The sequence below is a fragment of the Anser cygnoides genome, chromosome 3, assembly GCF_040182565.1.
Source record: "Anser cygnoides isolate HZ-2024a breed goose chromosome 3, Taihu_goose_T2T_genome, whole genome shotgun sequence".
Classification (NCBI taxonomy): domain Eukaryota; kingdom Metazoa; phylum Chordata; class Aves; order Anseriformes; family Anatidae; genus Anser; species Anser cygnoides.
In genome coordinates this window covers 24,155,360-24,176,734 of record NC_089875.1, presented here as the reverse complement: position 1 = coordinate 24,176,734, position 21,375 = coordinate 24,155,360, and the positions used below count along the sequence as shown (strand labels likewise).

At 41.7% G+C, this 21,375-nt stretch overlaps 1 protein-coding gene and 1 long non-coding RNA gene across 5 annotated transcripts in view; one reads left to right on the top strand and one right to left on the bottom strand.

Moving 5' to 3' along the window:
• Positions 1–5,039: 5,039 nt before the first annotated feature.
• LOC106031639 (uncharacterized) lies at positions 5,040–9,876 on the bottom strand. The gene is made up of 3 exons (XR_001204378.3): positions 9,742–9,876; positions 8,288–8,625; positions 5,040–8,142 (listed from the first exon to the last, which is right to left on the bottom strand). It is a non-coding gene; the product is annotated as an uncharacterized lncRNA (long non-coding RNA).
• Positions 9,877–10,260: 384 nt separating this feature from the next.
• SUSD4 (sushi domain containing 4) overlaps positions 10,261–21,375 on the top strand; it is a 72,349-nt gene continuing 61,234 nt past the window's right edge. For 2 of the 4 annotated variants that reach the window (XM_066993689.1, XM_066993692.1), the window contains exon 1: positions 10,540–10,829. In XM_066993689.1, coding sequence (XP_066849790.1) covers positions 10,709–10,829 — 121 coding nt within the window. In that variant the 5' untranslated portion in view covers positions 10,540–10,708. Of the gene's footprint in view, positions 10,465–10,539; positions 10,830–21,375 lie in introns of those variants that run through there. The other 2 variants (XM_066993691.1, XM_066993690.1) reach the window with 2 other exon arrangements.

Below are 21,375 nucleotides of genomic sequence, written 5' to 3'. Positions count from 1 at the left end.
AACAACTTGTCAATTAATTACAATCATCATTCGGGGCATTCTGAGAAGCCCATGAATAGTTACGACTAAAGTCAGCATGGCAGCACGTTAGCATTAAATCACTATTGTATATAATCCAGAAGGTAAAACTTCCAAATCTTTTGAAAGGTTTGTTCTTCTGACTACTAATTTAACAATCTTGTAAGCAGCTGAGATGTAACAGCTTTCTGGCAGAGAAACAGAGAAGAGGCAAAGACAAAAATGTCATGTACTTTTCTGAACCTACTCTATTGTCTAACTTGCGTTTCTAATGAATTATGAAAGGTGATATTATTTCTTTCTTTAAGCTAACCTAGGCCCTGACACTCTGATTAAATCTGTACAGAGCCCTGCTCCCTTACATGTACTTTTGTTGGTTATACAGTGCATTTTATGATAAAATATATAAAGATAAAATATATATAATCAGGATTTTTATGGGATGTATATGCTTTATTTTGTTTGTTTTCCATGTTCTGAACATGTTTATGTAGATGACTATGATCAGTATTTGCTGAGCACCTTATTTTCAGTGCTCTGCCACATTTCTTGGGCTCAGTTTGAGTTTCTCACTGGTTTTGCAGATCAAAAGAATATTTCTTGGGCTTTGAATAACTGAAGGACTAGTCAGTTGGCTTAACTCATCACAGCTCTGCTCCTCTTGGATGAGGCAGCTCTTAGTTCTGCTTTTCCTATGCTGATAGTTTTCCTCAGGGAATTCATTAAGTGTTGCCTAGAAACACCTGTGTCTCAGAGACGTGAAGTACAGCAAAATAGCCACAGAATCAGGTATGCGGAAAAAAAAAAAAAGCCCATCTGTTGCCACTGAACTGAATTTGTGGAGGTAATTCAAATAAATATATTTGTACTAATCAAAATGCTGCTCAATTATTGTTCTCCTCAAAGGTTTTTAACTATGGCTTGCATCGCCCACGAATTTACTAGTCAACCTTACAAATTTAATAAGTGCAAGTGCATTAGTATAATATTATGCTCACTCCTGAATTGGTATAAGTAAAGGTTTTAATTACTAAAATTATGCAGTTACAAAAATAATTTAATAAAATTATTCTTCCCATTTGCATTCACGGGCTCCCTGTATTCAGGCATTATGAGACGTGGTAAATTGCACTGAACTGTGGTAAAAGAGCTCTCAGCAATGTAACTCTGACCAAGGAGTGTGCACATTAATGGCATCAGTTCTGAGCAAAATCGAACCTCAAGAAAGCATATTCAGAGTATTGCAAGGACAATTAAATGTAATGTATGGCTTTTTTTTTTTTTGATGTACCTATGACCTAGGCATAAATAATGTTATTTCACTGTCATAATCTAAGAGGAATAGTTTGTGATTCCAGTGAAGTCCTTAACATACCATGTTTTACATTTCCTGACGCAGAATACGACCCTTGCAGGTGAAGGTTTCTGGATGATTCCTTAATGCATCCTCTCTAATCTGAACCAATGTCTGTTTATTTCAAAACTAATTATTTCATTATGCTTTCCTCTGCTAAAAGATCTTTGCTGCCTGAATGAGATTGCTAGCTCTTTGGGGCAAAGACCACATGTGATGAGATAATGTTATGTTTCCTAAATAATATATTGAGAAAGCAGTTTGTAAATATAATATTGGCTCAATGTTTTTGTTTCAGTTTTGGGTATAGATGAAATTGTTCTATTTATCCCACATTCGCAATCATAAATAAACTTTTTCCTCAGATTCATCAATAAATGAATCAGCTGAAATCCATCCCGCTACCCAAATTGTCACAAATATTAGTAAAATTATTTCTGACTTGACTAGTACAGACCAAACAAGAACTCCTCTATTCTAGTCAGTTGCAACAAAATTTCACATGTGCTCTCTTTGCTGCACAAGCTTTGTATACAGAAATAATTCCAATGTGCTCTGAGGCTCCTACTTCAAAGGCACTTTTTCTAAAAGTTATAATGGTAACTTCCTAACTTAAAACATCCATCCCACACTAAGTCTATCCTGGACCCGGCTGTGACAAATAAAGTTAATTGGACTAGAGGGTAGTGGTCAGCTAGGGAATGGTATTCACTGCTTGCTAATATTCAAAATGGGCAAAAAGAGAACAGGCTTTTATACCTCTTCAGTAATTCAGAAGAGCAGGTTTCCTAAAGATGAAGAAAAAACAGTGAGACTGATAGAAAAAATGTCATAAAGAGCAAACATGATTGAAAACTGTGAGCTTTTTCAAGAAGAGTTCAATAAATAGCCTAAAAGCTGTGATTCCAATGCCAAGAAAGATGACAGAGTTGGCTGAAAGACCTTTCAGAATCTGTGAAATGATGAAGGCAGCAATTAGGAATAAGACTTGATAAGTGATCAATTAAATGGGAAACATAGCAATCATTTACATAAAATAATTTGTGAAGTGTGGAAAATGGAGAGTGGGTGAAAACACACAACAATGAATTCTTTGATGGCTGGGCAAAAGGCAGCTTTTATTAGGAGCAAAATATGTGCAGGACAGTGGTAGCTCCCTATAAAGACAACATTGGGGTTGGTGGCTGCCATCACTCAGCACGGAGTAATCACTTTGAAAAGGTGACTCTGCAACTACCTGAAAGGAAGCTGTGGGGAGCTGGGGGTCGGCCTCTTCTCACAGGTAACTAGTGACAGGACTAGAGGGAATGGCCTCAAGTTGCACCAGGGGAGGTTCGGGTTGGAAATGAGGAGACATTTCTTCTCAGAAAGAGCAGTCAGGCATTGGGACGGGTTGCCCAGGGAGGTGGTGGAGTCACCGTTCCTGGGGGTGTTTAGGGAAAGGTTGGACGTGGTGCTTAGGGACATGGTTTAGTGGGTGACATTGGTGGTAGGGGGATGGTTGGACCAGATGATCTTGGAGGTCTTTTCTAATCTTAATGATTCTATTATTCTATACCAGCCGAGCTGCTGTGAACTTATCCTGAACTTCTTGCACCCCCCTTCATAGAAACTGAAACTGTTTCTGTTTTGACTTTGTTGGCTTGGTTTGTTGTTGTTTGTGTGTAGTGTTTTGTTTTGTTTTGTTTGATTTTTTTCTTGCTACTGGAGAATAGGAAATCCAACCTAATCTAGTTTATTCTTCTCTTCAATTCAAGATAGTCGTGCTGTTGCTATGAATTTCAGGGTGGCAATAACATGCAGGAGTGGTGATCATGGTTCTTCTAGATAGCTTTAGACTTGTTATTATCTCATCTGATAATAGCTGACAGATACTGAATTACAAAAATGCAGCACTAAAAAGGAGAATGGATCACATGCAGGGAAAAACCTGAACAAACCTGAAGTGTTGCCTATATACTGGAAGCCAAATGAACAGTTCTCCGAGTTGGCAGAGCTCAGTGGTAACATTGCTGTAGCTGAATTAAGCTATTTTTGTGGCTACATAAGAAAGCAGAAAATAAACAAGGAAATGAGAACAGCCAATAACCAAATTCCTGTTTCTTCAAAGGCTCTTAATGTCAAGAACTGTCTAGTACATTTTTCTTTCTGGTTTCTTTCTCCTGGCTGCACTAAAACACACTGGATGGCTGTTACTTCATATTGTGGATTTTTTTTAAATGTTTTATACTTGTACTGTGTTTTTTATTATATTCATCAGAACAGATGCGGAAGACAGTTAACATCATTCTGTGTAACAATGACTCAGTTATCCTTTTTTATAGCTCTTCTGTGGTTTTGTCATGAGATGAAGTTAATACAAAACCCCGTATCTCTATCAAAAAACACAGAATTGCATAAATATGCAATGTATAAAATGCAAATAAAATAGTTCTTACCAGAGTCATATTTAACCACATACCAAGTGTTGCATAGTTAGGGTTGTGCTTCGTATTTGATTAGGATCCAATATAAAAAATCTCAATAACTTAGAAAACCATTATGTGGTGGTAGGAAATTTTGTCATTTTACATTTTTCTGTTATTCTACTTCCAGGATAGTAAAGATAAAGATATTTGCACTGGAAGGACTCTTAAACAGCAGCTCTATTCTTTTCAGAGCCTTACAAAGAATAGGCGTGAAAACACCTGCTTCGTCTCTTTCCTTCTGTCCTCTCACAGGGACTCCTCTCCAATTCCTCCTTCCTCTTTTCTTGTGTCCTGAAGGAATACATTAAGCTGCTCTTTATGGAAGGGAAAAGGTACCGCACTATTTCTTACTTTCTAAGTGGTTAATTAAATACTTTAAGGCAAATGCAGTGTGGGTACACAAGCTCTGCAGTGACACAAGATGCACAAACTCGAACCCCACCCACCAGGCCATGCAGCCCATTTCTTCTGCACCTGGGTGGAAAGCTCAGCTGCTCAGTTTGGACAAGGGAATGCACTTCCTATCTGATTTGAGATATAAAACCTTATCATAAACATCTCTCTGGGCCATCACTAGTTTACATGCCAATCAATCATGTGGAGGTACACCAAGTCCTAGACAAGCATTAGGTCCCTGCTGCTAAGGCTGAGTGCGCACCCAGAAAAACAGCCCCAGACACCCGGGAAACTTTGCAGCTAGATAGGGAAGTACCTACATGTTAGACAGTGATGGAGCAGGGATCTGAAGACTACAGTTTTGAATTTAAGTGCCCGCTGGGGACTTGGTTGTAGTGTAAGACCAGCCGGTGATAGGAAGTAATTTGTATCTGTCCCTGTGTGGGTCCCTATTTAATGGGCTGTGCTGCCCACACTAAAGGTCCGGTGAAAGTCAAATGTGCCTCCTCATTCTGCTGTTGGCTGCCTCTGCTGAACTGGTGGAAAAGGTTGGGAGGTGGGATTTGAGAGCTTTTGCAGTGGGAAAAGAGATAGGGACAGGCAATTTAATTTACACAGACTAACCTTCTGTGAGTAATGAATTTGTGAGCTAGAGGTGAAAGACACTGGGTCCTCATATTCAGAACTTCAGGAATCATAATACAAAGAAAATTAACTATTTTAAGCATGCTGTGAGCCTAGAAAAATGAATCATGATTTTATACTTAATGGTGATGAATACTGTTCATTTTTAGAACGGTGTTGCAAATCAAATACTGCATTTTGTATTTGCTAACTGATTCTTGTCCAGTGGGATGAAAAGTACTCATAACTGATTTAGATTGTTTCAGGTCCTGGAATTGTTTCACTTATTCTTTTGCTGGAAATTACTCTCTAATAAAAACAAGGGCCAAATATACTCACATGAGTAGTGGCAAGTATAATTTGGCTATAGGCAGAAAAGTACAAAAGTCTTTGTGTGCTCATCTGAAGAACAGACCCCATAGTATGTGCTGTTCAATTCAGTTCTCTGGTTAGCCAGGTATCATTTTTTTCTGTAATCTCTTCTAAACCACTTTGATGGCAATAAATATAATTTTATGTTAATTAAATCATGGTTGTCATCACAGTGATCTTTAGGTTGGGAATTTTCATTAGTTATGTAGGCCAGTGGGAAACAAAAATGTAGTGCATATTCAACCCTCCCTATGATACCATTTCTTTTCTAATAAAATGTAATTAACACTAATTGGTGAGACTACACTGATGTCTCATTATTAATGTTTGTGTATTGGTCCCAGATGTGGTTTTATGGTTGTCAGTGATAATAGTTCAGTGAAGAAAAAAGATTTCTCCTTTCATATTATGTGTCTTTTTCATCAGAGTGCCCTCACATTCAAACAGCAGTGACTATGTTTAGGAATGGGAAAGCTCAGTTGCCAGCACTGAGCATCTGCAAAATTAGGTCTCAACTATTTTAGGGCTGCTTTTCTCAAGCCACCATAATTGTTAGTGGTTCAGAATTTATCAAAATAATTATTCTCCTAATTGCATACCTGTTCTTGAAAGCACACTTATGAGGCAAGCCTCTCTTAAAAGCAATCACCTTAAAGCATTCTGTTTAGAATAATTGCTTGCCTGCAATCCCTGCAATTACTGAAGGGACAATAATCATCTTCAGGATGACATAGGTGAGAAAGCTTTTCTTTTCAGATAGGGGTGAAATGAAGCGATGAAATCAAGATTTCCAGTACATATCTACCCAGAGAGGTGTATGGGGGGTAGCCTCTTATAGAAACAAGCAAACACAGTGTCACTGTGAAGGGGTGGGTCTCCAGGTGTGCTCTGGTAGGAATGAAAGCACACTTGGAAATAGAGTGGAAAATAGGGACTCATTCACTCACATATATTAACATAAAGATATTAATATTGACATTAACACCAAAGAAGAGAAAACCTTTTTTTTTTTTTTTTGAAAAGCAGCTGTGCATACTTATATGGTTTAATGGTGTATACCTCACTCAGACACACCTTATTTTAGTGAAATCTAGGCTTATTAATAGTTCTGAGTTAAAAGAGAAATATAGCATACTCCAGGTAGAAATAAAATTGCTTGAATGTATTACCTGATTTACAGAGAGGACTTAAACTAAACTGGTAAAGTAAGCAATAATTCATATGTTTGTTTGAAAATGTTTGAAGACTTGAGCTTGTTAAAAATACAAGAAATATTACATGTCCTTTGTTGTTATCTGCCATAAACAAATGAGAAGGTCATTATTAAATCTTAGCCCTTAATAGCTTTGCACCTTGCAAGGCATATAGAATTCCTTTTAGTACACCACTGCATTTAATCAAATGATGTTTAAATTATTTTCCTTACATGTAGAATTTTGCATAAAAACATGATGTAAGTGGGCTGGGAGGCTAGGAAGCAATTGTTCTTGTGGCCAATGAAAAAGGAAGTTGGTTTGTAGCCAAGATGCCTGGAGGATGTATTGCAACAATATGAACTTACAGCCTGGAGTGATGTTCTGCCAACCAAATCTCAGCGCTAGTCATTGCCATGTTAGATTTTAAAATAATTAATTGCAGGCTTTTGAGTTAAGCTGTACTTTTCTCCATGGACTGACCACCTCTATACTCATTCAACTGCAACTAACCTGCCCTGATGTCTTCTTTACTGTCTCACACTGCCACAAATCTATTCTGTCATTCTCTTCAACTACAACCACCACTACATGCACTTCACCCTTACTGGAATCCAACTAAAGAACAAACTTCACCTACACAACAGGCACATCACTGGGACAATTCTTTCTGGCTTTTTTTATGAGCAGGTAAATTATGGGTATGGATAAATCAAAAAAATACTTAATCTCCCAAAGACACACACTGCAACTTTTCGGACTACTTCTCTGCTAGGAAATCAAAGGTGCGCATAACCACTCTTAGGCCGTGGGGCTGACCAGCACAGGATGGTTGGCGCCCATATCATTAAAGTTCTTTACTGTCAAAAACTGAGAAGCTGTACACAAACCACCACCAGGAAATAGACTCTGGCCCATAGTATCTCCTGAACCAGTCTTGGAACTGCTAGGTAGCCCAACCTAATGCTGTGATAACAATTTAACAATACAGAGAAATGAGACTTGGTGTCCTAGAACTGTCAAATGTACTTATGTAGTTGTACTGTCAGTGTCTATAATGTCTATACACTGACAAAAGTAAAGAGATAAAGGTTTCATAAAATCATAAAATTATAGAATGGTTTAGGTTGGAATGGACCTTAAAGACCATCTAATTCCAACCCCCCTGCCATGGGCAGGGACACGTCCCACTAGACCAAGTTGCTCAGAGCCCCATCCACCCTGGCCTTGAACACTTCCAGGGATGTAGTATCCACATCTTCTCTGGCAACCCATTCAAGTGCCTCACCACCCTTATAGTAAAGAATTTCCTCCCGATATCTAACTTAAACCTACCCTCTACCATCCCTCCTTGTCCTATCACTACACTCCCTGACAAAGAGTCCCTTCCCAGCTTTTCTGTAGGCTCCCTTTGGGTTTTGGAAGGCCACTGTAAGGACTTGAACTCCTTCAGACCATGGAATTTCCCAGTTCCTGGATGAGAGCTCTAACTGTTAAGCTAACCAGCAAACATGGGAAGGACCATGTTATTCTGAGCAAAGCCTGACCTAGTCTGCACATAGTTTGCTCTGTGGAAAGTCTGAGCTGGCTGACATGAAGGAGTGCTCTGATGGTGCAGGTCACATACGGTCCCATCTGTGTCTCCTGGTCCTGGGCAGGCTCAGGGTCTTCAGTGTGGGACATTGCTGGAATAACTGCAGGAGTGGCTGTCCAAAAGCTTCAGGGAAACAAAACAAACAAACAAACAAAAAAACATAATGAATTTGGGCATATCCCAGGCTAAGAAAGAGCTCATTCAGTTACCAGAGGAGAACTGTGTTGCAAATTTGGACAAAAAAACCTCTCTTCCATCTGGCTCTTACCTTAGATCCTGAGCTTCAGCATGGTCAGGCTTGCCTCCAGCTCCATCTTCCTTCTCTTCTTACTGCTCTTCACTCAGTTTTGGCTTTCCTGGTCTGCAGGAGTCCTTTCCTGATCTTGGCAGACAGAGATGCCCACCAAACTCCATCTGCATTAGACCCTCAAAGACATCCTTCACTGCCCACCTTTTTGCAGGCCAGTTGAGCCTCCAGAGCCTCAGGTGCCATTGGGCTACTTGAAAGGTGAATCCGTGATGGTGGTGGTAGTTTCTCCAGGAACATTGGCCAGCAATCCCCATCCCTTCAGCTGCTGTCTCTGCCTTGCATCCTACAGCCACACGCTGCTTGACAAGAGATGATTTTTACAGTTCATTACAATTTTGAAGAAGAGTTTCTGCATAAGCAAGCATTGATTTCCTCACACTGGTTGGAGCTGTGGTGCTCCCAATCACACAGGGTGGATGATGGACACAGAGAAAGCACTGACAGGCATTATTTCATCCACCTTTTCCTCCTTGCAAGGCCTGTATGTATCTGGGTGTAATGCCCCAACCCACATTGAAAGCTTTGTGTTTTAATCAGTGCAAAGCAAGAGCAAGGCTAACTTGGGAGGGATCTTTTGTTACTTTGACTTCTAAAATTAAAGCTATCAAATCTGTAACATAGAAATAAAGACCTCCCTATTACAGGTAATAGAAATTGCTGTATTATTGCGCTATCCTACCACTTGTAGTAGCCAACAGCTTATTGGCTCAGAAGAAGTATCTCCATCACGTAATTGTGCCTGTGCTGTATTTGCTCAGCTCATGAGACCTATTACCAACCTCTTTGGGCTGGCTGGGAAGGTGAAGGTTCACCTGGTCAGGAAATTGCACTCGGGTGAAAAGGTTCTAGAGTTTCCAAATTTTCCAGTTCAAAAGGAGCAGCAAAGTGATAAAAGAGCCTCTTAGCTGAAAATCTGCAACATTTCCTTTCTTGATGGAAGACCTGTATTGCCCTATGAGACGCCCCTTCTCTCCAGGGGAGAGTAAAGAGATAAAGAACTACACTTCTTGCAGTGCTCTTTGAACCAATACATGATGCACGCTGATTTGAGCAAAAATCCCTCTTGAACTACTTTAACGTTGAGCATGGAGGAGACAGCATCAGGTAGTTGAAATTCTTAAATGCGACTCCGGCCCTATGCATATTTTTACCAGTATAGCCTATTAACCTAAAAGCATCAGGATATACCATGTCCATATCTGACTGTTGGTAGGAGCCCATCTATCTTTGGATTTGGCCTTGCTTTGCTATGCTTTTTCACAGACGTGTAACAAAACCTCGTTCCCGGGTTCCTACCCCTCGTGCCCTGCTAGCACAGTGCGCTTTGCACGCCTGGGAGCAAACACGTTCACGCCGGTCACTGCCCCGTCCTGCTCAGCCCTCACAGACCCGTCCAAGACTTTGCCACACACCTTCAGCTGCTTCGGAAATGTCACCTCTGCGGCTGCGAGGGCGGCTCTGCAGCACCCGGCCGAGCTGTTCGCGCTCCACCAGCGGCCGGTGACGGGGAAATACCCCGAGCTCTGCACGCTGCAGGTGGCGCCAGGAAACAGGGCTGCGCCGCGGCTGCTCAAGCCGTGAGACTGACTCACGGCCGCGAATTTCCCAGATTGACTAAATCCAGCTTCCTAGCAGGCAAATCGCTTCGGCCGGCAGGCCTGGCCGGGCAGCTGATGGGGGAGCGCGCTCCGTGCTGCACCCCCTCGCTCCCAGGAGCCGGGAACGATGCGGCACCGGGATCGGTGCTAAGCCTTGTCTCGCCCCCCCCCTGGTGCCTCCCCGGTGAAGCTCGGGGAGGGAGAAACGCGCTCCTAAAGCCTCCCCCTCGGAGCCTCCCGCTCCGGACCCCCTTTAGCGGCAGCCCCGGCCGGAGCCCGGCCAACCTGGCGCAGCCCCAGCCCCGGGGTTCCCCCCGGCGGGTCCCCCTCGCCGCAGCCCTGCCCGCGGCTGCCACGCGTGTGCGCGGCGGCCGGTCCCGCAGCGCAGCAGGGCTGGCTCCCCGCGGCCGCGGCCGGGCGGGCCGGGCAGGTGGGCGCTGCGGCTCCCCGCCGCCCCCCTCCCAGGTAGGGCGAGCCGCGCCTGTGCCGCCGCGCGTCCGTCCGTCCGTCCGCGTGTCTGTCCGAGGTGCCCCGCAGGTACAGCGGCGGCGGGGGCCGGGTGCGCGCTCCCGGGGGGGGGGGGGGGTGGTGGTGTGGGGGGGGGAACGGGCGGCGCGGGGGCCGCCGCAAGGCGCCGCGCGGGGAGCGGAGGCGGCGGAGGCGGCGGCGGCGGCGGGGGCGCCCCGCGGAGAGCCGGCGCGCAGCCCCGGGCAGCGGCAAAGCCGGCGCGGCTCTCTTCGTTGCAGGCGGCGGCGCCCCGGATGCCCGTGGCGGGCAGAAGATGTGCCATGGGAAGCAGGCGAGCGGCGGCGGTGCCCTCCCGGCGGCGAGGCGGCGGGCGCTGGCCGCGGCGCTGTGGCTGCAGCTGGCGCTGAGCCTCGGCCCCGGGCCGGCGGCGGGCGGTGAGTGAGCGGCGGCGGCCCCGGCCCCGGCCCCCTCCTCCGCACCCCCCTGCCCCGCGGAGCCATCCCGAAGCCCCGGCCCGGCGGAGGGGGGAGCGGGGAAACTTCCTCCCCCTGCGCCCGGCGCCCTCCGAGGGCAGCGAAGAGGGGTTCCCCCCCCCCCCCACCCCCCCCCCCAAAGCCTCGCCCCCGGCCGCCGAGCATCTCGCTGGGGACCGCAGCCTCAGCCCGGTGCCTGCCGGGGAGAGGTGGCGGGAGGGGGGTACGGCACGGTTTTGAAACAGCGCGTTCTGTTTTTTTGCCTTTTTTTTTTTTTTTTTTTTTTAATTAAAAACCAAAGAGCCTTCCCCCAGCCCAGTCCCACTCGGACATCTCTTCGATCACTCGCGGGGCAGATCCCCGTGCGGCTCGGGAAAGCAGAAATCCGGGGATGAAGCAGGAGATTTGGGTCTAAAAACTGAGCGATTGGAATGTCCTTCAGCGCTCTCCTCGTGGAGGAAGGGCCAATTCTTATCTGGCCTTTTTCATTTTAATTACATTTTCACGCAGTCGTCTTAAATTGTTGAGCCTCTGAGATATTTTGAGCAGGTACATTTAATTACAAAATTGCTTGAAACTGATTCCATAATTAGATCTGGATTGCTGGAAAAGTCTTAAAGTAGACTGCTCTGCCGTAAAATGAACTTAGCTGTGATAATGAGAGCAGCTTCCTATTTCTACTCCGGCATGGCATTAGGTTTTTGTATCGGGGAAATAAGCCATTTCGTGATTGAATCACATCACTAATGGCAGGCAGAGATCAATACAAAAATTACACAGGCTTCTTCTCATGCCAAAGGCATATGCCCAAATTTTCCAACTTGAATGCCTGAGCCCAAGCAGCTCCAATCCACATGTGTTTTCTGCCGCTGAACATGGAATTGCTGAAATACCGCTGAAGAGGACCTCAAGAGGTCATCTTGTCCATCCCACTCCTGAGGTGATTCAGTCATAATTTTCTTTCTCAAGACTGTAATGACATTTTCCCATAGAAATCCCATGACTGCAAATGTGATTCCAGCTAAATAAGCTTTTAAACTGTTGCAGTCTCTGATAATCCCTCTTTAGAAATCAATGCAACATTTTCTGCAACTGCGTTACCCTTGGTTTCCCGGGCAGCTCGCATTTCAGCATGGTGATGACATTCTTGCGCATTCCTTGCAATTGTAGTCAGGTGAGCTCCTGTCCTTCTCTAGCTTCCTTTTTATGGCTTCATTCATAAAAAAAGAGACTGGCCCAAGGATCCCCTCCTCCCCAAAGCCATGTATATACTACAGTTTCATTGTCAGAATTTACTTAGCTGATCAGTGCAAGAGGTTCATCAAAATACAGTTTATGTTTCCCCTGAATGTAGTAGTTTTCTTCACAGCCTGCAATACATTCTTCTGTGATGTTGATTGACATTAGTACTGATGCCTTTCACCTTGGCAATGTAGCTAATTCTCTATCAAATTACATTTATAAGACATTTTAGGCTCATTCAAGAAAAAAAAATTATTGTCCAGAGTCTAGGAAAAGGTAAAACACTTGAGCATGATTAAAATAACTGGTGAAAAAGATTTATTTCTCTTTCTAAGTTACTACTGCTATTATTTTCTAGTGTGGTTGTACTGGGAAGTTATGCACTATATAAATACCTGTAAATGTACAGATCTTTCATGTGGTTGATATATGGTTGATAGGTTTTTTTCATCTTGAATCATTTGGGTGGTGAAATAATGAGCTTTGTAATTAGAACAGAGGACTGCACATTAGGATTCCTCCTGTTTTATGCGGTGTTTTATCTGTGAGGAAGCTTACTGTGCCTACATAGCTCCCTGTGAAGGCTCAGCTTTTGAGTCCTCAGTCTGTGACCCAGAGTTTGAGAACTAAGCAGCTGTTGTCATCAACCAAAGTTGTGGTTTCCCAGGACCTTTGCAAATTTTGTTTCTCTCGGACTTGCATTTTATGGATTTTTGTATCTAGATGGGAGGCATACAGCGTTACTGACTACTTTGGAAAATGTAACCCCAAATTTCTCTTTATATCTTCTCATTATCTGTTAAATAAGGATAACAGTACTTCTCTCAGAGATTTGAAAAGAGATTTGATGACATTTAATGAAAATACTATGGAGGTGGAAAGAATTTATTTCAAAAGCTTTAGAAAAACAGCATTGACAGGATGCTAAAATAAAAAGCATCTCATTAAAAATGAAAATGAATAGCTAATATTTTTCTGTAAATCCATCTGCTGCTTATATTTTGGATTTCATTTATAGCTTCCTCCCTTCTTTATTTGATATCAGAATTTCATTCCTGTAATAACCCCATCATGACTTGTGTGACTCCTTCTATTTTCTGTCTGACTAAGCCCTATTGATTGTCACGTTCTACCATTTCACCCCAAATCAATACCACTTATGACTCCTTTTTTTTTTTCTTGTCAATAACTCTACAGAGAATAACTCTGTTTATTACATTCTGACGTTCTCAAAAGTGGATCTAGCAGAAAATTTGCTATAGAAGTGAACTCAAATGAACAAACCTTTCAGATGTCAATATACCTCATTCCTCCCTCATGTATTTAACTCTGCTGACACCAAGGATAAAGTAAATCTCTCATACTTCAGCTTGCAGCTTTCATCTAATCATCTTTGTTTATCTTGCTTTTTGCTATAATTCAGTAGTGAAAGAAAAAAAAAAAGAAAGCAAATAAGAAGGATCAAGGTAGGAAGGCTAGTAACAGGAAAAACAGAACAGATGAATGGATGGAGCTGATGACAAGTTATTTTGGAGTTTTAAGCCATGTGCAGAGTTCACTGTGGTGTTGAGAAAATAGCTGCAAGAGTATATCAGATTCCTTTATATACCTTTATTTCAGATTCCTGGAATTATATTACAATGGCAGGGGAAAAAATCTAAAAGGAGAATGAGAAAAAAGTTCAGGAAGCTTCTGGCTTTGTGGTTTGTTATGTGGCCTTGGAATTTTGTCATTGTCCCTAGATTGTCTCCTGGGCACATTCCTGTTTCGCTTTCCTAGGTCAGTTGGGCAATATTTGTTGTTCTGCAATATTGGTGCTATGCATGGCTCCATGGAGGGGCTCAGGGCTGCATGTCTGTAGGCTTGAATGGGGCCTTGGGCTATTACCTGGTCTTATCAGCTTGCCTCAAGCAGGGTCAGGCATAATACTGCTCTTCTGGACAGATGTTTGTTTAATCTCATTCTCAAAAAGTTTTTCACAGCAGACATTCTGTGCAGCTGCTGCTTCTCAGCTTTGTGTTTGCCTTTCATGTTCGGTCTTCTGCTGCAGACTGAATGTCTCCAGTTTCTTCAAACCTTTCTTACATCTGCATCATACTTCAGACCCAGTCTTGCTGACCCACATCACCATGAGATATGCTGCCCATGTTTTTTTCTAGACCAAAGCTGAATTTTTATAGCTTTGTGATTTTATTGCATTGCATTGAAGTCTTGGTTATGCCTGCCTTTGGATGTAGTGGCTACCAAAACCATATCCCTCAGGTTTCTATGGATGGGGTGCTTGTTTCCTTGGGGTAAGACACGTTTTCTGTGTGGTAATGAGGCAGACCCAAACTAGGGCTAACTTTTTGTCTATCTGCAGTTGCTTTCAGCAGCAGAAACCACCCAAAGATTCCCTGTTACTTCTTTACATAAACTTTTCACATTATAAAGACTGTTTTCTGAGAAGTCAGAATGTTTCCTGATACACTGTCTGTAGTTAGTGTATTTAACTCACTCCTTCTTAATGTGTCTGCTTCACCTGTCAAGCAAAATAGACATTTCAGCCTAGAATTGCCTGCACATTTTGCAAAATCATCAGATACTTTGCAGCATTGTTTTTAACATCCAGCTTATTGGAGGAGCTGGATATTTTGCAAGGAACAAATTTCTCACGCTGCCACATCATCTCAGTTCAAGTCCTAGATCCCATGCAACTTCTCTTCCCCTCTTTGCAGACTCAAGTTGACATTTCAGTTCCATTTTGTGTCCATTTTGTATCCAAGTGGCAAGGCCAGCCACATCTTAGCACAAGAACTCGTCATCTGTCATAGGGGCACATCCTCCCACCTGCAACCTTGCAAGAGGTGGGCATATTTGATAGACGAATCTCAAAACCAGTTTATTAGCAGCTTGCAATAAGGAGGTTTGTCCCTGATTTACTGTAGGATTAGGAGACTGAAGTTAGCTTCGCTTCACCATTTTGCTCTCTTGTTTCCAGAATCACACCAGAGTACCTTTGATCTCTGTATTATGGACGATTACAACTTTAGAAGAATGAGTTGATTACTCTTTGCTTCATTTTATCATCTGTAAAGTAGATAAGCAATTCATTTCATGGAAATAAACAGTTGAAGAACCTCACAAAGAAAATGTGACAGGAGGGAAAATATGAATTTTAGCAAAATATAAACTAAGTAGTTCATCACAGTGAAAAGTTATGTAATATTTGTGATTTTTTTGTTGTATGGGTTCCTAATTAAATAGTCTTAAAAACATTAGGAAGATGTTATCTCTCTCTCTCTCTCTCTCTTTTTTTTTTTTAATTTTAGAGCTATTTATGGATTTTTTTTTCCTATGGCTTGGATCACATGCTCTATTTTTTTTCCCCAAATGTTATCTACCTCTGAGTGAAATTTATTATTTTACAAAGAAATACACAGTATTCAAAGAAGAAAACTTTGCACTCATGCTGTGCATTTCAGTGAGGATTCAGGCATGAAAAGGAAAATAAAGCATTGTCCAATTCATATTTGCTATATGCAGGTGCTTATATGAAAAAAAAAAATCGAAAAACCATGAGCTGCATTTGCAGGTTAACATAAACTGGTCAGAAAATGAGTTCAAGGGATAAAGTGGTGTAGTGTGTACAATTCAGTTCAGTAAGTGAAAAAATGAGCTTTGCTTACACATTAAGGAGGCAGAAGGTACATATACCAAATCCAGCAGTTTAGTTGTAAAAAAAATATCTCTCTTCACTTGGTTTTACATCTTCCTATCAGCTACTTTCTTTGATGTCGCACAAGCAGAACATAATGAAACATATTCCAAGTGGTACATATACTTGATTTCACAGTGGAGCTGTGCACAGTGGCAATTTTCAATGTACACGCTTGCACCTTCTGACAGTCTTACACTCCCAATGGCAAGGTTGCCTGTGTGATTTGTCCAAATTGAATTATTTATTTCTCCATGTATTGAGGACAGTGGAAGAAGTTGTTAATGCCATCTGTGCAGACGGAGCACCTGCTGGTACAATGCTCTTGTTGGGTCACCCTTGAATCATGCATCCTTTTGGCTTCTCATATCAACTTTCAAACTGTATAGCACCCATTATAGGTTGCTCTCCTGCTCGTTAGAAAGATTCAATGACTTAAAGACGTTTCACGTAAGGAACAATTCTTTCCATAGACTGAGAAGAAATCCTCTGGATCTTAGTCCAGCATTCTGTTCTGTAAATAGAACATGGGGAAATTCCTAATCTACATTTGTATGATACAGCCTTCATCGTAGGAATTTTTGGTTGTGACTCTCCTATAAGTAAAATGAGCAGCAGATTTCCTATTCACGTAAATTGCTACTTAAGCAAATCACAGAGGAAGCTTTTCCAGAGTAGTTTATTTGCCTTACTCCTTTATGTCTGAGATAGCACAGGGCATTTTTCCAGATGCTGAAAACCTGAATCTCCTTTTATCATTCTCCTGAATGATAAAAAAAATGTTATTAGTTAGGGTTCAGCACTGAAAAGTTGTATCACACGTTTTCTCAGAGCGAACAGCACATATTAATAGGAATGATATTTCTGCTTTGCTCAGTCATGTGGTTCAGGATAATAGTTTACATGAAAGCACAACATCAGAAAAGTTTGTTACATGCACTTTTAAAATAATTCTACAATACTTCATTAGTTAGAGAGGAGGAGAGCTCTGCATGACTATGAAACTTTGTGCAGACTGTGGCATGAGTGCTGTTGTCTTATACTACCCATTGCAGCTTAGAAATCAGTGGATACATAATGGGACACTGTAAAATATAAGTTCAGATAACAACTGCTTGCTCATGAAAACAGAAGTTGTAATGTTAAGAACATAAAAGGATGAAATAGGGATAGCAACTGGTTCCTCTCTGTTTAATTTGCTCACTGCGGGCAGTGAAGCTGTGTGAAACATAGAGATGAGAAGCACACCAGGGCTAAGGGTGCAGCAGAGCTGTGCAAAGCCAAGTTCTGCGCTTAGTAAAAATTTATGAAATCTTAAAAAAGGTTAGGTTTGCTTGGGAAATGAAAAGAGGAGACAGGGCTTACAATAGACTGAAGAAGAAAATAGGTTAGGTTACAAATGGTTAGATTATATGGAAGTTGGTTTATCAACAGGATCATGAGATAGTGTCCTAAAATAAAAGTTTTTACTCTGCTAAAGAAAAAAAAAAAAAGAACACAGCACAACCGCGAATCAAGGGAATTGTTATTTTGCTGGACTCCCATTCCTGAGACCTGGAGAATACAGTAAAGAGAAGAGAGAGTCTTTGAAAGCACATAGCCTTCAGACCTTTTTTTTGGTACTGTACAATGGCAGCTTGTAAAGTTGTTGATCTGTCAGGAGACTGGAGAGATTCAAGAGAAAAGTTCTCATACATGCTGGGAAAGAGGAGAAGATGCTCAGACGTAGAAACCAGTAAGGTTGTGTTCTGCTCTCACCTTTGTCATTAGCACTTGTGAATGCAATACAGTTAAAAACAAACAAAGAAATGAACAAACAAACAAAAACTATGGCACAAAAATGTCCTTTCTGTGTTTCTGGAGGTAGGACAATAGGCTTGAGAGGAGAGTCACAGATATAGGACTGGAAAAGACCTCAGAAGAACTTGTAGATCATCCTCCAACCCAGAACAGGACCCACATTTATATCCTCACTGTCTGGGATACTCTAGGGATTTTGGTCTCTCATGTGGAATTCCTAAGTGCTGCTTCCTCCAGTGTGCTCCCTGTCAGTTCAAGTGTGCTACTGCTCTGTCCTTGGCCATCCCGAGTGATGCTGGCAATTCCCTGGCTCAGGACTGGAAGAATCCTGACTGCTCCTACCCAGCAAAATGCCTCTGATAAGCTAGATGTTAGTTAACAGTCTGACAGCTAAGGTATGGTTGCACATTCCCTACATACATTCATATATTGCTGCCAACACAGAAAGAGACCGTGTGATTCTTCGTGGTTTAACTTAAATTTTTCTGGTTTAGTTAAGGTCACAGCTAAGCTTGTATTTACCATTAGATCAGAAATCTTGGCAGCAGCTATCTAAAAGGTCAGGTTTGCCTTGCAGTTTTGGAAGAAATTACAAGGATTTTCCAAAGTCACATGGGGAAAGAATTAGAAATAAAACTTGGGGATCTCATTAAAAATGCCTATTTGCAAAGCCTGTTATCTTCGGGGGCATTAGACCAATGTACACATTATTTTATTGTTTGTCTCCACTTAGACGAATAGTTGATGTTTTAGGGATATTTTTTACACATTATTTTACTCAGAGAAAACTCAAATGACCCACTTAGAACTGTAAATAAATAATAAATAATTTGGTCTCCTGTAAATTGGACTTATAAAATAGCTTGATTATGATTACTAGCTTTGCAGTAATCTTGAAGGAATTAAGATAAAATGATGCTATTATGAGTAATGGTAAAAATGAGAATACACAGACTTTTTTCTTGGTCTTGTAAAATGCAAAACATCCTTCTCTCTTCTCAAGGATTCTCCAGGACCCCAGAAAGTACAGTGCTACAGCTGTTTTGAAGGAGCACAAGACAGCTACAACCACAACACTGACTCCTGCTCTATATTCCCCTTAGCTTCGGAGATAACCACCCTAGGCAGTCCTTCCCATTGCTGTCTCTTATGAGTACGCACTCCCTTTTTTGCACGCCTTTTTTGCTCTCTTCTGTGAGGCATAAAGTTCTTCTCTGAGGCCAGGAAAGATGCCTGGAAGATCTTTTTGCTATATGTAACTAGAGTTAATAGCACCTGGAGTTACATGGGTGAGTTGGAATGCATGATGTGGTGGTGGCAGCACAGCACTCCTCCTGTACCTGGCTATAGCTATCCCAGAGGTGCAGTCATTTGCAGTCCTACTTCTTTCTGGAAGCATTAAGCGTGCAGATTTATCTGAAACAACAAAATCCTTAATTTACACACCTTATAATGACTATGCCTTTTTTTTTTTTTTTTTTTTTTTACACCTTTTATACCCCTATACAAATTATTCTGCTCTAGTCTGGTCTTCTGGCAGCATTCAGGTACCTGTAGCAGTATAATACCCACACTTTAAAGCTCTCCCTCTTCCTCTACCTATATGACTCATGTCCCAAAAAATAGGGTTGTTGTTTCAAGCTTTAGTCCCTTCTCTTTTTGAAGAATGGCACTCAGAAATGATTGTCCAGATGGAAGAGTCCATCTTTCAAAAACAGCAGAGACATTCACTGCTGATAGCCTATGCCACTGTTGCCCTTATCCACTGCGTTTATCTCAGGACCCAGCACAAGAGGGATACTCTCTACTACTCTTTTTGTCAAAGTCAGTCTGATTCAAAGAAGCCTGGATACCTTAGTACAAAGTGAAAATCCCAGTGAAAGTATTCACCAAACAGGATATGCAAATTATGGCAAAATGTGAGCAGCTGAATTGCAGCTCCATCATATCTGTGATTTCCTTGAAACTGGGTCACTGTGGAGCACACTACTGCACGCTGCCTGTACAAAGTGCAGTGGAAGTAATTTCAGGAAAGGACACACAGACCAGCAGGAGGATCTGGTTATAAAGGGAGGGAACAGAACTGTCTTTGTATACACCTGTGCATTAATGCACTTAAGTGTGCCCATATTAATCTTACATGCAGATAGCTAGCTAGATGCATGCATATATGCTGGATATGAGTAAGAAACTCAAACAAGCAAACAAACAAACAAACAAAAAAGCAGTGAATTGTAAAAACACGCTATTCTCACTGACAGTCATTTCAAGGTTCTTATGCTTCTTCTTACAAGGTTAGTTTTCATACTGGAAAATAGATGAGTGTTGCCTTAGTGCTTCCATTTGTGTGCAAAGGTGATACTGAATGGAGAACAGAATAGAGTTGTGTGTATTTAGATCCTATTTTATTTTTATTTTATATACAGTAATAGTAAAGGAGGGGTTCTTCATTTCTCAAATATATTCCATTTCAAAGAGAAATCCATAAGATAAATCACATTCACTTTGGGGAGAGGGATTTCGTCAAAAACAGGCTGAAAACGCCTTTTTGAAGTACCCTTAATGTGATGTGTCTTTCCTAGATGCTACTAATGGGCGTATTTTTCAACTCTGGTTTCAGCATGTGTGAAAGTTTTTTTGGTTCTTCCCAAAGGCTCTCCGTGAGACCTTGTACATAGAGGAAGTAGATCTATGCAATTCAGAAAGCTGGTATGTCAGCCAGGCTAAGTTTATGGGGACCTCACTTGAGAAAGCAGACTGAAAAAAATGTATTTAAAACATTCTTTTAGAATGTCACATTATTAAGTTATAAAAATGTAAGGCAACACTCATTTAAAGGAGCTTGGGATTATGTCAGCTAATAAGATTTTGTTGCAGTGCATTAATATCTCAGGTAAATGACTCATTACATTTGCCTTCCTGGCCTCTTTAAAATGGTGATTTAAAAATGCAGAGTTTCAGAGGAAATAGTTACATGTCTGATTTGAAGTCCGAAAATTATTTTTTCCAAGGGAACTATGTAAGAGCCTCCAGTTACAACTGTGTAGTCACCTTAACACTTGATGTTTATGGTCACTTTTTGACGTACTTAATCTCAGTTTAATTCTTTGGTTGTTTTATTAGAGGAAAAAACATCCTTTGCTACTGTATCTACATAGATGTTGTTAGAAAATATTCTTTTCCATATGCTGATTTTTTTCTGTCTCTGCAGTCAAGTGATTCTGTTCTAAAATCTACAAAACTAAAGCAGCACAGTGAGCAGCAGCAGAATTTCAGAAGCCATAGAGAGTGGCAGCTTACCATGGATAGTAACACAACGCTGCTATCTGCTAGCTTGGATATGCCATGTGCTGTTGTTTCCCTGATCTGAACTTCTTTGGAAATAGTCTGACATGGGGATTTTCCTATTCATCATTTTTCCATTTCTCCGGTGAATTTCCTTTCTCACTCAGAAGCAGTACTTCAGTCTTTGAGGGCTCTGATCAGCCAGCATCACTTCCAGTACCCACAAGGGCAAATTTGGATCTTCAACTTTGTCTCCTAAACTTGACCTTGACAATTGAAGAGGTAGGGGTCAGTAGAGGTTGTATGAGGTGAAGAGATTTGGCCTTATGAAACTGTTCTCAAATAAAAGAGTACAGAGTTCAGAGGCATCTGTCTGACCTAGATGGGCAGCTCTCCCAGCCGAGTTGGGAAGTTCAGGTACTTCCTTTGTGTACTCCTGGTAGGGCTTTCTGTCCTCGCACCATGTTCAGAGTCCATGTCCAT